At 43.0% G+C, this 16,731-nt stretch overlaps 1 protein-coding gene across 1 annotated transcript in view; it reads left to right on the forward strand.

The window, feature by feature from the left end:
• Positions 1 to 5,221: 5,221 nt before the first annotated feature.
• The window catches only part of twsg1a (twisted gastrulation BMP signaling modulator 1a), a 29,149-nt gene continuing 17,639 nt past the window's right edge, over positions 5,222 to 16,731 (forward strand). Inside the window, exon 1 of the mRNA XM_020514847.2 lies at positions 5,222 to 5,388. Coding sequence (XP_020370436.1) covers positions 5,266 to 5,388 — 123 coding nt within the window. The 5' untranslated portion in view covers positions 5,222 to 5,265. The remainder of the gene's footprint in view (positions 5,389 to 16,731) is intronic.

The raw sequence follows: 16,731 nt of genomic DNA on the forward strand, positions 1-16,731 counted from the left end.
GGGGGGGGGTGGGTACATGTTATATGTTTCTGATGAGGATGTTTTGTGGGTTTATCGGGGCTGTGTGTGTGTGTGTGTTTGGGGGGGGGTGGGATTTGGAGACAGTGAAACTCGCCGCGCGGTCAGTTTTGGCGGAGTTCCGAAAGTTTGCTCCAACTTTGTTTTTTTCGACTGTGGTTCTGTCGAACGGATTGAGGGTTTTTTTTTGTTTGGTGAAGCGTTTTTGTTTTCGGAAACGGCAGCGAGCGAGCCCCCGTTTCGGTACAGTTTTACTGTAAACTCTGGCCTCTGCTCCCTCCTGATTCAATTCCGTCCCCTTTGGAAACAATGAAAGTTGCTGCATTCACCTCGGAATCCGGTCGATCTTTTAGATCTGACCCCCGTGCTGGATCCACTTCAGTCTGTGCTTCCCTCAATGTTTCTTTGAACGGAAAACGCCTTCCAGTGAAAGAAACGGACCAAATACCCCTGCTCCCCCCCCAAAAAAAACTAAACCTAACCCCTAACACTACACCCCCCCAAGCCCCTTCACCCCCACCCCCAAACTCAGACAGGGTAACTCACCTCTTGACTCCCCAAAGTCTGTCCAGTGTTTTCATGGTGTAAATCAGGGGTAAGGTGTAATGTTTTGGGCATCACTGGCTGAGCAGCATTTCTTACCCGTCCCTAGTTGCCCCTTGAGGAGATGGCGGTGAGCTGCCTTCTTCAACCTGCTGTGGGGAGGGAATTCCAGGATTTTGACCCAGCGACAGTGAAAGAACAGTGATATATTTCCAAGACAACAAGGTGCAGGGCTGGATGAACACAGCAGGCCAAGCAGCATCACAGGAGCAGATATTTGTCAGGATGGTGAGTGGGTTTTAAAGGGAACTTGGAGGTGGCAGTGTTCCCATGTATCTGCTGTACGTGTCCTTCTAGGTGGAAATGGTCATAGGTTTGGAAGGTGCTGCCTGAGGGTCTTTGATGAATTTCTGCAGTGCCTCTCATAGATAGTACACACTACTGCTACTACAGAATGTCTGTGGTGGAAAGAGTGGATGCTTGTAGATGTAGTGCCAATCAAGCAGGATGTCCGAATGGATGAGTTGGACCGAAGGGTCTGTTTCCGTGCTGCATGACTCTATGGAAAGAGGCTGTTTGGTTCATCCTGTCTGGTCATCATGCTTCCATCCAATCAAATCCCATGTTTTAGCACTTATATGCTATCACATTTCAAGTGCTTCTCTTAAATGTCTGATGGTTCCCACCTCTTTTAAGCAGTAAATTCCAGATGCCCAAAACCCTCTGGGTGAAATAAGTCTTTGTTCAACTCCCCTCTGAGCCCTTACCTTAAACCTGTGTGATCCCTGGTTTTTGACCCCATACTAGGCGAAAAATGCTTCCCCCCATCTACTGTGTATTATACCTCTCAGAATGTCGTACACCTCTGTCAGGTCACTCACAGCCTTCTCTGGTCAAAGAAAAACAGCTGTAGCTTATCTAGTTTTTTCATTGCTGGACAACATCCTGGTGAATCTCTTCTGCACTTCCTCCAGTACAATTCAGTGCCGGGGAGGCGATGGCCTAGTGGTATTATCGCTGGACTGTTAATCCAGAGACCCAGATAATGTTCTGGGAACCCACGTTTGAATCCTGCCGTGGCAGATGGTGGAATTTGAATCCAAATAAATATCTGGAATTAAGAGTCTAATGATGACTATGACTGCATTGTTCATTGTTGGAAAAACCCAGCTGGTTCACTAATGCCCTTTAGGGAAGGAAACTGCCATACTTACCTGGCCTACATGTGACTCCAGGACCACAGCAATGTGGTTGACTCTTAACTGCTTTCTGGAGCAATAAGTGGTGGGCAATACATGCTGCCTAGCCAGTGATGCCCTCATCCCATGAATGAATATTAAAAAATCATCCTGTCTATAGTGCGGTCACCAGTACTCTAGTTGCGGCCTAACTACATTATGTACAACTCCATCATAACCTCCTTGGTGTTGTGTTAAATGCTTGACTAAGAAAAGCAAGTATCCCATATGCCTTCTTAACCACCTTATCTTCTGCTGCCTTCGAGGATCCATGGAGAGACATACCAAGGTTCCTCTGATCCTGTGTTCTTCCTGGGGTCCTACCATTCATTGTGTATTCCCTTGTCTTGTTAACCCTCCCAAATGCATCACCTTCCTCTTTTCAGGATTAAATTCCATTTCCTACTGTAGAGCCCTCCTAACTAGCCAGTCAATATTTTCCTGTAGTCTAAGGCGTTCCTCTGCACTATTTACCACAACACCAATGTTCATGTCAGCTGCAAGCTTGCTGAGCATACCACCTACCATTCATGTCTAGATCATTAATGTACACTACAGAGAACAAGGTTCCCAGCACCGAACCCTGTGGTATGCCACTGGACATAGGCTTTCAGTCACAATAACACCCTTTGACCATCACTTTCTGCTTCCTGACCGTAAGCCAGATTTCAGCCCAATTTTCCAAATTGCCTGGATCCCATGGGCTCATAGCATTTTGACCAGCCTGCCTTTCAAGCTTTACTGATGTCCATTGACTGTGCTGCCTCATCTTTACACAAGTCACCTCCTCAAAAAAAATTCAATCAAATTTGTTAGACATGACCTCCCCCTGACAAAGCCATGCTGATTATCCTAGATTAATTCTCACTTCTCCAAGTGGAGAATAAGTCTGTCCCTCAGGAGGCTTTTCCAATAGTTTTCTTGCCGTAGATATTGGACTCACTGGCCTGCAGTTTCTTAGTCTATCCCTACCACCTTTTGTGAATGATGATGCCACACTGCTGTCTTCTAATCCTCTTGCACCCCTCCTATGGCAAGAGAAGATTTAAAAATTTGTGTCAAAGGGTCTGTAAACACCTCCCACAGCAGCCTCAGCTCCACCTCATCAGGTTCAAATCTCCAGTTAAGCTCGAGCTCGTTGCTGCCATACACAGTCAAATGCAGCCAAGAACCTCTAGAATTCAGAGATAACAAGGGGTAGAGCTGGATGAACACAGCAGGCCAAGCAGCATCAGAGGAGCAGGAAAGCTGACGTTTCGGGCCTAAACCCTTCTTCAGAAAAGATTTGGATGCCGGTGTTGTAACTGTACTGGAACAGCTTGGCTAGGGGAGTGGCACATTCTGGAGCACAAGTCTTCAGTACTATTGCCGGAATGTTGTCAGGGCCAGTAGCCTTTGCAGTATCCAGTGTCTCCAACCGTTTCTTGATACCCATGTGGAGTGAATCGAATTGGCTGAAAACTGATATCTGTGATGCTGGGGACCACTAGAGGAGGCTGAGTTGGATCATCCACTCAGCACTTCTGGCTGAAGATTGTTCTGAATAATTCATCCTTATCTTTTTTATCCACCGGGATCTCCCATTGTTGAGGATGGGAATATTTGTGGAGTTTTCACCTCCAGTGAGTTCTTTATGTGTGCAACACCTTTCACGACGAGATAAGACGGGACAATGGAATTTAGACCTGATCCGTTGGTTGTGGGATCGTGTAGTTGTTTGGCATGCAATTAGTCCTGTTTTGTAGCTTCACCTGGTTAACACCTCATCTTCAGGTATGTCTGGTGCTGCTCCTGGCATGCCCTCCTGCACTCTACATTGAGCCAGGGTTTATCTCCTGGCTTGATAGTAGTGGTTGAGTGGAGGATTTGTCAGGCCATAAGGTTGCAGATTGTGCTGGAGTACAATTATACTGTTGATAATCCTCAGCATGACATGGATGCCCAGTCTTGAGTTGCTAGATCTGTTTGAAGTCTGTCCCATTTAACACATGGTAGTGCGACACAATACAACACAGGGTATTCTCAATATGAAGGCTGGACTTTATCTACACAAGGACTGTGCGGTGGTCACTCTTACCGATACTGTGATGAATAGATGCATCTGCAGCCAGCAGATTGGTAAGGATGAGGTCAAGTACGTTTCGCCCTCTTGTTGGTTGCAGCAGCGCAGACTCTATGGAAGATACAGTGCAGAGGCTCACCAAGGTTCTTTCAACAGCATCTTCCTAAATGACAAGTTCAACCATTTAGAAAGGCCAGGGCAGCAGATCCATACGAACACCTGCAGATCCCCCAGTGTATTGCTAGGCTGCAAGTATACACATCCATGACAATTGGGTACCTGGGGTTCACGGACTGGGGCTGCGGACTTTCACCATTGGACTGGGAGTCACTGAGATAGAGCTCCAAGTGCCAGCCATCACCCAGGAGTCCCTGATAGGCAGAAGGCAGTGAGACTTGCTTGTTCAACATGTTTGCATGTGTCGAAAGAACATTAAGCAAATAAATTTGCTTTATATCAAAGCACATTTAAAGATTAGACCTTAAAGAACCCGTTAGGCACTTTCACCCTAACACTACACCCTCACCAAACTGCATCACTGTCTCAAGACCAAAATTCTGGAATTCCCTCATGAACAGCACTGTGGGTCTATTACAGCACTTGGACTGCAGCAGTTCAAGAATGGCTCGCCACCACCTTCTCAAGGGCAAAGAACTAGGCAATCCCAGCCAGCAATGGTAGGGATTTAAAGTGCACAGCTGGAATCTGTTTATCTTTCTCTGCCTTTATAATGGCGTCTCTAGGGCAGGGAATGGACTCTGGGGTCACTTACTGTACTTCGTTGTCAAGAAGTTTCACTTGGATGATTTGTTGAAATAGAATAATTCAGATGTGCATGAAGTCGGGACGCATTCAAATTAAGTTGTGAGCAATTCAAGACAATGCAGTATTTATTTCACTTCTGTATCAAGTAAAGTTCTTTGTAATTGTAGCGAGCGTGGCACAGTGGCTCAGTGGTTAACATTGCTGTCTCACAGCACCAGGGACTGGTTTTGATTCCACCCTCGGGCAACTGCCTGTGTGGAGTTTGCATGTTCTCCCCATGTCTGAATTGGTTTCCTCCGGGTGCTCCGGTTTCCTCCCACAGTCCAAAGATGTGCAGCTTTAGGTGGGTTGGCCATGCTAAATTATCTCCTAGTGTCTGGGGATGTGCAGGCTAGGTGGATTAGCCAGGGGAAATGCAGGATTACAGGGAATAGGGTCGGGGTGTTCTGGGGTGATGGTCTTCGGAGGGTCAGTGCAGACTTGCTGGACTGATGGCCTGCTCCTACAGTGTAGGGATTCAATGATTCTATGAAATAAAGACATGACTGAATTCTTTGCCTTTTTTAAAAATTAACTTTCCTGTGCTTCGTCCCAGTGCAGCTTGGCAGTCTCAGGCATTAAGATCCTCACCTGAGAAACATGAAGTCCAGATACGCTGTAGTACCCATTGTTGCTACAGTCTTCTTTGCTTGTTGGGTCACCAGTACCAGTGCGTGCAATAAGGCTTTGTGTGCAAGTGATGTTAGCAAGTGCCTCATCCAGGTAAGTGAACTCATAAATCAGTGTGACAGGTAGGATCACAATTATATTCACCTTCAGCTTAAGCTGGTTTGTGTTCTAGGCTCTCTGGTGACACAGTCAAAAGCTGATAATCAAGTGCAGCACTGGGAAAGTGCCTTACTGCTGTACATGCTGTCTTTTAGGTAAGATGTTAAACAGGGGGGTCTTATTCGCTGGGCATCCAAGCCATCATTGATCTCTAACTTCACCAAAACAGATGGGAAGTAGTGACAGAAGAAGTACATTCCTCTTCAGAACTCGGGATAAATGAGAGCATGAGAGGAAGCTAGCTTGAGGTGTAAAACCATATAGCAGTCAGCATTTATTGTCAGAGGGCATTTAAAAGGTAACCACATTGCTGTGGGTTGGGAGTCACATATAGACCAGGCCAAGTAAAGATGGCAGACTTGCTTCTAAAAAGGATATGAGGGAACCAGATGGGTTATGGCGACTATCGTCAGGCTTTACATGAGGTCGCACTCATCTAATGTTTAATTTCAGATTTTTATTGAATTCAAATTTTACCGTCACCTATGGTGGGATTTGAACCCAGATCCCCAGAACAACAAACTATGGATTGCTCTCCAGTAACATTACCACCACAACACTATTTTCTGCAAAGTGATGGAACTACAGGTTGATAAATTTCTGGTCCTCATGGACTTCTACGTAATGTCTTAAAAAGAGATTGCTAATGCTGTAGTGGATGGGTTGCAGTAAATTTTCTGAAATTTGTTTGATCTGGGTGGAAAGTAGCAAATATAACCCCTTTATCCAAGAAGGGAGAAGGCAGAATAAAGGAAACAATAGGTTCATTAGCTAGATGTCTGTCATGGGGAAGGTGTTAGGATCAATCATCATATAATTGGGCAATTGGGAAATATTCTCAAGATAATCAGGAGGAATCAGCATGTTTTTGTGAAAGGGAAATGATGTTTAACCCAATTTATTGGAATTCTTTAAAGGAACAATATGTGTTGTGGGTAAAGAGGACCTTGTTAATATATCGTATTCAGACTTTCAGAAGGCATTTGACAAGGTCGCATTTAAAAAAAATATATTGTGCAATGTAGAAGCCCATAGTGTAGGACTACTATCCTACAATGGATAGAAGATTGACTGGCTGGCAGAAAACAGAGTAGGGATATATTTATCTTAAGTTTATTAGCAGGAAGTGGCAGGGGGTCCCAAAGGGGTCTGTGCTGGGCCCTCAACTTTCTTATGTTCTCAGAAGAGGGGATCAAAGGCTAAATTTGCAGATGACACAAAGATATGCAGGAAAGTGAAAATGACGTAACAAGGTTGCAGGATATAAGTGATTTTAAGGGGCAGTTACTCTCACCTCCCTTATTCGGACTTTCATAGAGTCATACAGCATGGAAACAGACCCTTCGATCCAACCAGTCCATGCCGAACATAATCCCAAACTAAACTAGTCTCACCTGCCTGCTCCTGGCTCATATCCCACGAAAACTTTCCTATTCATGTACTTATAGAAATGTCTTCTACATGTTGTAATTGTACCCACATCCACCACTTCCTCAGGAAGTTCATTCCACACACAAACCAAAAAAATTTGCCCTTCATGTCTTTTATAAATCTCTCTCCTCTCACCTTAAAAATGTGCCCCTAGCCTTAAAATCCCCCATCCTAGGGAAAAGACAACTACCATTAACTCTATCTATGTCCCTAACTATTTTATAAACTTCTTTCAGGTCACCTCTCAACCTCCTGCACTCCAGTGATAAAAGTCCCAGCCTGTCCAGCCTTTTGGTATAACTCAAGCCTTCCATTCCCGTCAATATCCTGGTAAATCTCTTCTGAACCCTGTCCAGCTTGATAATATCCTTCCTATAACTGGACAAATGAGAAGAATCATTAATATCGTCTATTATTGATCACATCCACAATTAATATTAATACCACAAGACAGAAGGAAACCAGTAATTTCCTAAATACCACAGTGATTTAATTGGAACACAACAACAGTCATAATTTAGCAACAATACGTGAAACACTTTGAGACGCGATAACGCACAAATGCAACCAGTTCAATGTTAAATTATCCAATTGTCAATGTTCATTACAACAGCTTACACTCTTCCTTTTTGCAAGGTTTAAATCTGCTTTATCACCTTAGCAGCCTCACTTCCCAACCTTTCACCCATCCCTTTGCTGACTCCTGCCACTCGCCTCTTCACAGCATTTCTCCCACATTCGCTGCTATAAGACCATAAGAAATAGGAACAGAAGTAGGCCATTTGGTCCCTCAAGCCTGCACCTCTGTTCAATAGGATTGTGGCTGATCCAACATTCCTCATGTTCACTTTCCTGCCCTTTCCCCGTAACCCTTGATTCCCCGACTGTTTACAAGAGATGTACCATCGCAGCGCTCTCTGGCAGCGATTTCCTGTGGGACATGGAAGGGGCTGTAAGAGGAAGTGAGGATAGTTGCTGAATGGTGAGGTTTGGAAACTACTAATGTTTTCAGACAGAAGATTGTGAATGGAATTACATATATGGAGAGTGGCTGAAAGCAAGTGTAACTTCTTAGGGTATGAATTTCCACTAATGTTCTTTGAATATGAGCCCCATGGCAAGCCAAAAATGTTGCAAGTTTAGACGACTGCATACAATTCTGGTTGCCCTGCTACAGGAAGGATGTTATTAAACTGGAAAAGATGCAAAAAAAAGTTTGCAAGGATGTTGCCAGGCCCTGAGCATTTGAATTATAAGGAGAGGCTGATAGGCAGGAAATTTTTTTCCTGGGGCGTAGGAGGGTGAGGGGTGACCATATAGAGGTTAATAAAAGTCATGAGAGGCATAGTTAGGATGAATAGGCAAGGGCTTTTCCCCAGGGTAGGGGAGTCCAAAACTAGGGGGCATAGGTTTAAGGTGAGAGGGGGAAGATTAAAAAGGATCTGAGGGACAATGTTTTCACACAGAGGGTGGTGCATGTATGGAACAAGCTGCCAGAGGAAGTGGTAGAGGCTGGTACAATTAAAACATTTCAAACATATTTGGACAGGTACATGGATAGGAAAGGTTTAGAGAGATATGGACCAAACACAAGCTAATGGGACTAGTTCAATTTAGAAACCTGATCAGCATGGATGAGTTGGGCTGAAGAGCCTGTTTCCATGCTGTATACCTCTATGACTCTATGGATATGTGGATGTGGGTCACATCCTTACCAAGACAAATCAAGTTGTGGTCTTGACACAGTCCCTAAAGTCAGATCAAATATTTGGTGAGCAGGGTGCTATCAGCTGGACTCTGATGAAGGTTTGGATCTACAGTTAAGCATCATGGATGAAATTTACAAGAAGGTTAATCTATTAGATGCCCAAGAGGCATGGTCACGCTGTGGGAGATTTTAAACAATGGGAGGAATTGAGCTGACTGTATAAAATACTGCAGAAAAATTCCCTTTTCGCCAGCTACATTTAAATTGCTGGATTTTGCTAAGATGTCACACATCTTGGGGATCGGCTCCTGGTCTTAACTGGTGTTCAGTTCTCAGAAAGCAACATACCCTGTTGGATGAAATGTAGACCATAAGATATAGGAACAGAATTAAGCCATTCAGCCAATCAAGTCTGCTCCACCATTCAAATGTGGCTGTTATGTTTCACAATCCCATTCTCCTGCCTTCTTTCTGTAAACCTTGCTCCCCTTACTAATCAAGAATCTATCTCTGACTTAAATATATTCAGTGACTTGGCCTCCATTGCCATCTGCAACAATGAGTTCCAGATTCACCCCCCTCTGGCTGAAGAAATCCCTCCTCATCTCAGTGCTAAAGGGTGATCCCTTCACTCTGAGGCAGTGCCCTTGGGTCCTAGTCTCTCCTACCACTGGAAACATCTTCTCCGTGTCCACACTGTCCAGGCCTCTCAATGTTCTGTAAGTTTAAATGAGTTTACCCCCACTTTCATCCTTCTTAACTCCATTGAGTACAGACCCAGAGTCCTCAACCGCTTGTATCAACAGCTCTTCTTCCCCAGGATGATTCTTGTAAACCTCCTCTGGACCCCCTCCAAGGCCCGTACATCCTTCCTGAGATACCAGGCCCAAAACTGCTCACAATGTTCCAAGTGCAATCTGATCAGTGCCTTATACAGGCTCAGCAGCGCATCGCTGCTTTTGCATTCTAGCCCTCTCAAAATAAATGCTAACATTGCATTTGCCTTTCTAACTGCCAACTGAACCTGTTAATTATAAAAGAATCCTGAATTAGGACTCCCAAGTCCCCTTGTGCTTCAGATTTCCAAAGCCTTTTGCCCATTTAGAAAATAGCCTCTATTTTTCCTACCAAAGTGCATTACCTCACACTTTCCCACATTGTATTCCATCCACCACTTCTTCGCTCACTCTCCTAGCCTGTCCAAGTCCTTCTGCAACCTCCCTGCCTCCTCAACACTACCTGTCCCTCCACCTATATTTGCTGCTTTGAATCGAAATCCTGAGGAAGCAGTAATTTTCAGCAGTCTTGACTGCACTACTGGGACATGCTGCAGTGCCACAAAAGATGGAGAACCCAATGATTGCACATTATCAAGATCATTCAGGTATGAGGAGCAGGGTCAGCACAACAGAACAGTTACAGACGGATTGGATGAGGTTGAAGGCATTTTTCTGGAAAGTGAATTAGCAATAATAAAATAATGAACTCCAGGAATGCCCAGGGAACAATTAACAGGTATTTCAAATGTGACTCAACATAACATTGTGCCCAAAGCAGAACAGCAGACTTTTCTGACAGAATTTGGAAGTTGAAGATGATAACAATTAGCTTGAGGGTATCCAACTAGTCGCAAGAAGCTTTAGTAGTGAAATGAGTCTTTATTAATTGCAGATTAATTTAAGTGAGCCCTGTTAAATAGTGATCACCTCGACGGGGGGGGTAGAACAGGTTGGTTAAAATGCAACATTGATTATTTTGGTAGTAAAGATTGAAGTAAGATCAGGAAGTATGTAAGCCCTCCCCATTTTGGTCTGGGGATAACAATGCATGAGGTCACAGAAAAGCCAGTTGATTCTGTTGAATACCTGTAATATGCCATTTGAGTAGTCCTCATGTAGCTCTGGTGAGCTGAGCAAGCCTTCCAAAAAAAAGGCACAAATGAAACTAGATATAAAATATGAGAAAGTAATTTTTTTTTTAAAGTCTGTGGATCTACAATTTACTTAAACTGTCATTTCTAATCAAACTGTTGAAAAACTAGTGCTAAGTGCTTATTTAAGTTGATGGTTGTGCTCTTCAAAATCGCAGCTGAGTGAAACATCTTTAAGTGAATCACATTTCCTATTAAAATCAACGTAAAAGCTGTAGTTACGTTCTGCAGGACCTTCCTTAACAGCAAAAGCTACTGACTTCACGCTGCTTCTGAAAATCCCACGCCCTGACATTCATAGTCACTGCAGAGTTTTCTCCTTCCTGACTCTTGGACCCCCAGCCTCTCCCTAACAATCCTCTGTCTTATGGCCCCACTCCCTCCCTGGGACAAACCTCCCATTCCTTGACTCATCGTCTCGGCACTTTCCTCTCTTGAACTTGCATTCCCGCTCAAGATGCGGATCCGATCTGAAACCCAAGCTTCAGGCTTATGGAAGTGCGTGTTCCGAATTGATGAGGTGGGCCTGTTATAAATTCATAACAATTCTTTTTAAAATGTCTGTTGAACTGCTTCTCCTGCCTACATTCGCTCATCTCCAGAGATCTCACACAGCAAGGATTCAGGAGTAGAAGCAGCGAGTGGGAGAATTGAAGAAAAGAAAACATGGAACTAGATTCACGACAGACAAATTTTTGGTTTTAGAGAATCCAGGAAAATGGGGAGAGGATGGGAAAGTGGAGTAAAAAACCCAAGATCAGTCATAATCATTATTGATCGACAGACCACACTCAATGGTCTTATGGTCTAGTACTCGTCTTGTTTCTTGTGTAGTCAAACAACTAAAGGCCTATTCATCTCAGATTATGGAAATTAATTACAAATCTGCAGAATCTGAGCAATTAATATAAGGTGATGAGTCATCTTGTATCTCTCATACTCCTGTATTTGACTGTTATGAAGAATCTGCTATGATTGGGAGTTTATGTGATGGCCAAAAATTAGAAGATAAAGTAGCGAGAGATTCCTAACAAAAAGAGGGGGATAGGTGGAAGGAATTTGGAGTCTACCCTGTAGTACTAGATGGGAGACAGTCAGCATTATCACGCAGATAGATATGTTGGAGAAAGAGACTCCTAGATGGGACCTACAGGGCTAAAGTGAGACTGGTGACTCATGGTTTTGAATTCCGATTTGGAGCTCAAGATGTTCGAGTGGATTCTCCCTTGGTGGGTAATGTAATGCTGAAAATGTAAATTGATTGATATAAAAGCTACATTATTACAAGGGCAAGAATTTCAAAAAGAAGTGTTGGGCAGGTGATGGAGAGAGAAAGCTGTAGAAATTAAATATGTCTATGGAGTAAATGCTGCACTAAAGGTATCTCTTAGTTAGACCTGACTTACAAAAAGTAAACTGTATTCAACTGAAAGATCCAGCAATGTTGGACTGGTACCACAGAGGGAAACTCTCAGGTATCTTTATGATGCATGTAAATAATTTTCAAAAGGGAGGTTCTGTAAAATTTGAGATAATAGTTATAAATAAGATTAAGAGGAGAATTTAAGATTGGTATCCAACCTTTGGGTGTTTTTATGTGTAGACTGGATATTATGCATGTAAACTGTGTGAAATCTTGACCTAAAGTCTTTCTTAGAAAGACATCATATCCTGATGAGTTTTGTTAGTTGATCACAGAAAAATGTTTCATCGAAATAAGAAGCACAGCAGTGAAGAAGCTTGATTGGACTGTTGATTTTGCAATGCATACCTATAAAATGAGATACTTGCTAAATAAAAACTGAAGGAACTGTGGATGCTGTAAATCAGGAGCAAAAACAGAAGTTGCTGGAAGCTTAGCAGGTCTGGCAGCATCTGTGAAGGAAAAATCAGAGTTAATATTTCTGACGAAGGGTCACCAGACCCGAAACGTTAACTCTGACTTTTTCTTCACAAATGCTGCCAGACCTGCTTAGCTTCCAGCAACTTCTGTTTTTGTTCCAGATGCTCGCTAACTTGCCCTAACTTGGACGTAAGTACAGAAGCTGATGGCTTGCTAAGGCTGGTTGTGGAGTAGACACCTGGGACCCCTGCGTGAAATTTCACCTCACTAACTCTGCCGGGCTATCAGGGTTTTTCCCCTCTTTTCTGATCTAATTTGGCGTTGGAATACTCATCAGACTGTGCTACAGCTGTTAAATATGGCCAACCAGCTGTTGTTTTGTACAGTGTCTAAACAAAGGTCTGAATTGGTTTACATTTGAAGAGCTGTCTGATCTATCTCCGTTCCGTGACTGAGGCTTTGAGTATAAGTTGCGTGACTGGGGCAGCAAGGGATTACACGTTGCTTAAAGACACTGCACGTGACATATGAGGTTCCTGGTTTGACAATCTCCGTCACCTTGCCGTTCCTGTTTGTGATGTGTCACACCCTTGGTAACTTTTGTCAATGGATGTGACATGTGATTTGATTGGACAGAACTGAAGGGCAACTGAGCAAGCTCTTGTTTTCTCGCAGAAACACGGATGTCTGAATTAAATGTTGGCAGCTCTTGTAACATTGCACTGCCTGCCAAATCAGAACTGAAGCCAGATTTCCATTTCATAGCCTGGATCCTAAGCTCAGGGGAGGCCTCCTTCATATGAACTCCAGTGTCTAAAGGCGAGAGAGAGGAGTCGCCTTTGCAGTCTGTCATGCAGTGTTTAATCACTTACTGTTTAGATTATTCTCGAATACCAAATATCCAAAGAGACAAGTTACCTTCCTAACTGAGTCTTCTCAGTCTTCTACCTTCCTCCAGCATCTTAACAATGTTCATCCAAAAAATAATCAACAAGCCTGTCAATAAACAGCAGGTGGTAAGAGATGGATTAGGGCATGCTGGGGACAAAGAAGGTGATATGTGCTTAGAGGCACAGAGTAAGGTTTGAGTGCTTAATGAGTAGTTTAAGGTGTTGTTTACTAAGCATGAGGAAACTAACAAAATAGTGATAAAAGCAAAGAAAGTAGAAGGCAAGGATAGGTGGAAAATTGTGAGGAAGAAGCTGCTGGAAAGGCTGGCCATGCTTAGGCATTCAGTTACTCACCTAGCTGGATGACCTTTCTCCTGGGTTGCTGAAGAAAGTGGGGCTTGAAGATTCTGGGAAAGTAGCAGAAGATTGGAGAGTTGTGATTATGACATCCTTATTCAAGCAAAAGTAGAAGTAAAAGGAACATCCAGGGAACCGTTGTCCCTCTAAACTGTGAAGCCACACAGTGTCTGCATACTCCAGTCGGCATGTGGACGTGTTGATTTCAGGTTCTGGGAGTTGATGCTACACATGGACCTCAAAGTCTGCACAGCAGCAGGAAATATTAGAGAGAATGTAACTAGAGATTACAGGTTTGTTAGTTTAACATCAATTCTGAGAAATGTTTTAGGAACAATAATCCATGGGGGATTTCAGTAGGATACTCAGAGAAGTTAGTGATTATTAAGAAGATCTGGCACATATTTGTAAAATGCAGATCATGGTTGATTATGACACGACTTTTTTTGTCAAAGTCCATGTCCTTACTGAAACTTGAGGGTAGATGGGATACCTTCAACATCTTCAACTTTGTGAGACTTGGAGACTGTTTAATGGTACTATTGCTTATAGTACGTTTCACCTTCATCTTAAATGATCATGGCATCATACAGCATGGAAACAGATCTTTCGGTCTAACTCATCCATGCCAACCGTGTGTCCTATTTGTCTGCATTTGGCCCGTATCCTTCTAAACCTTTCTTACTCATGTACCTATCCAAATGTCTTCTAAATGCTGTAACTGTACCTGCATCTACCACTTCCTCTGGCAGTTTGTTCCACATGCGAACCACCTCTGTATGGAAAAGTTGTCCCTCAGGTCCCTTTTAAATCTTCCTCCTCTCACCTTAAAAATATGCCCCCTAGTTTTTAACTACCCCACCCCAGGGAAAATACCTTTGCTATTCACATTATCAATGCCCCTCATGATTTTATAAACATCTGTAAGGTCACCCCTCAACCTCCTACACTCCAGTGAGAAAAGTCCCAGCCTATCCAGCCTTTCCTTATAACTGTGCCTGGTAAATCTGTTCTGAACCCACTCCAAAGACTAACCTACTCCAATTTAGTCTTTGACTTAATTTGATCTAACAATCAAACCCAGACTTCCTGGCAGATAGACGAGAGAAAGGTGACATGCTTTCATACTCTATATTTAAAGCTACAGTCCCATAATATAATCATCTTATAAACCTCATAATTGTAAGATGCTTAAGTCATGTCTTGCTGAATTGTTGCTGTGAACAATGTCAAGTAGAGATCTAGTGCACAGAGATGTGTAAATCTCTGTGAAGATTGATTGGAGGAGAAGATCAAGATAACTTCATTGCCTCCATGTGGAAAATGGCTTGGCAACCAAATATTTGTTCACACTCTGGGCTGAAGCAGTTTAGGTCAGGGCAAAGTCAGAACCAAAGAAAACTATAGGCTGGTCTGAAAGCAAAGACTGAAATAGGCCAGGCATTGGCCTATTTTCTTAATTTTTTTCAGAAGTGTTAAAGCCCCTGCAGCAGAATAATGAACTTTAGCGCTTGAGAATAAATGCAGAAAATTGCAAACAAAATGTAACTTAATAAGTATGATTAATGAACGTCAAATAACTACATTCAGCCAAAGCAATGGAATGCAGTGTCATGCTGGAGGACTGTGAGAAAGACATTGAGGTTTTTAGTTCAATTTGATTTAACTCCTTAAATGGAGTGGGAGAGAGGCAGTAGTTGCTTGAACATGGATTGCATCCGTTATGAACCCTGCCCCGGTTTACCTTTTCATTGAAGTCAGTAAAAAGTAAAACCAGTGGGATATGGGGTGCTGACTGATGCATGACCATAGTCCCCACTGTCAAGGGTAAGATTGGCCCTACACACCTGAAGCTGTAGAATTACATGAAATTGAACTCAGCACCAGCATTAACTCACATCATTTGCATGAGTGCAGATCTATTTCCCACTGTAAAATTTCTGGAGCAGGACAAGCTGCTAATAAGTAATGAAATGAACATTTTCTATTCAGTGTAGTGCTCAGCTGCTTTATTCTGTGTTATATTAAACCCATTGTATAAGACTTGCAGCCTTAGTAATGAAAGTACTGGCACAAAAGCTGTCTTTTGTTGTTCCCTGTGGCATTGCTGTACAGAGCAGCTTCTCTATTCCTACTGCATTCCTCAACACAGATAGAGCTCTCATAGATTCTTTCTGTTTTTGATTAAAAGCACAAGCTTGTTGCATTAGTACATGCCAGTGCACATCTGTTCAAGTGCTGCAGGGACAACTTCTCCAAGAGATGCAGCCAATTATTTTTTTTCTTTCTCTCTCAACCCCCTTCTCCATAAATCTGACAGACTGTGCTGCTGTTAGAAATTTTGGAATGTCCTGAAATCCCAAAGAGTGAGAGGTTAATTGAAATCACCGCTCTGAGCCAAATACAGAGTGTGTTGCAAAACGCCTGTTGTTTTTCCCTCCATCCTTATTGTCTTCCTTTCCTGAAGCCTAGACTACAATTCCACAGGCAAGGGCCATGTTCCAGTCCTTCACCCAAGTAACCATTTACGCTTGAGAATCTGGACACTGATATTTGAAGGCTTTTTAATCTATGAAGATGTTTTATTACAGTCAATTCTTTTTGCCTGATGTTGGCGTCCAGCTGGAAGTGTTGCATAGTTTCAACCTTTTGGTTTTAAAGTCCTAATCTTTTGTTGAGGAGAATATAAAATAACATGCTTAAGTCCACTCCACTGACTTCCACTGGTTCCCAGTAAGTGTTTGAATATTTGACATCTTGCCATATTTAATTCTTTGAAGACCATAAGACTTAAGAGCGGAAGTAGGCAGTTCAGCCCATTGGGTCTCCTACACCATCCAATAGGATCGTGACCGATCTGATAATCCTCAACAAAAACAGAGAATGCTGGAGAAACTCAGCAGGTCTGGCAGCACCTGTAGAGAAAAAAAGAGTTAATATTTCGAGTCCAGTGATCCTTCATGAGAGCAAAATGTTCTGAAGAAGGGTCATTGGGCTCGAAACAGTAACTCTTTTCTTTCTACAGATGCTGCCAGACCTGCTGTGCTTTTCCAGTATTCTGTTTTTTATTGAGGATTCCCAGCATCTGCAGTTGTTTTGTGTTTATCCTGATAATCCT

Source organism: Rhincodon typus, chromosome 4 (assembly GCF_021869965.1).
Source record: "Rhincodon typus isolate 14 chromosome 4, sRhiTyp1.1, whole genome shotgun sequence".
NCBI lineage: Eukaryota > Metazoa > Chordata > Chondrichthyes > Orectolobiformes > Rhincodontidae > Rhincodon > Rhincodon typus.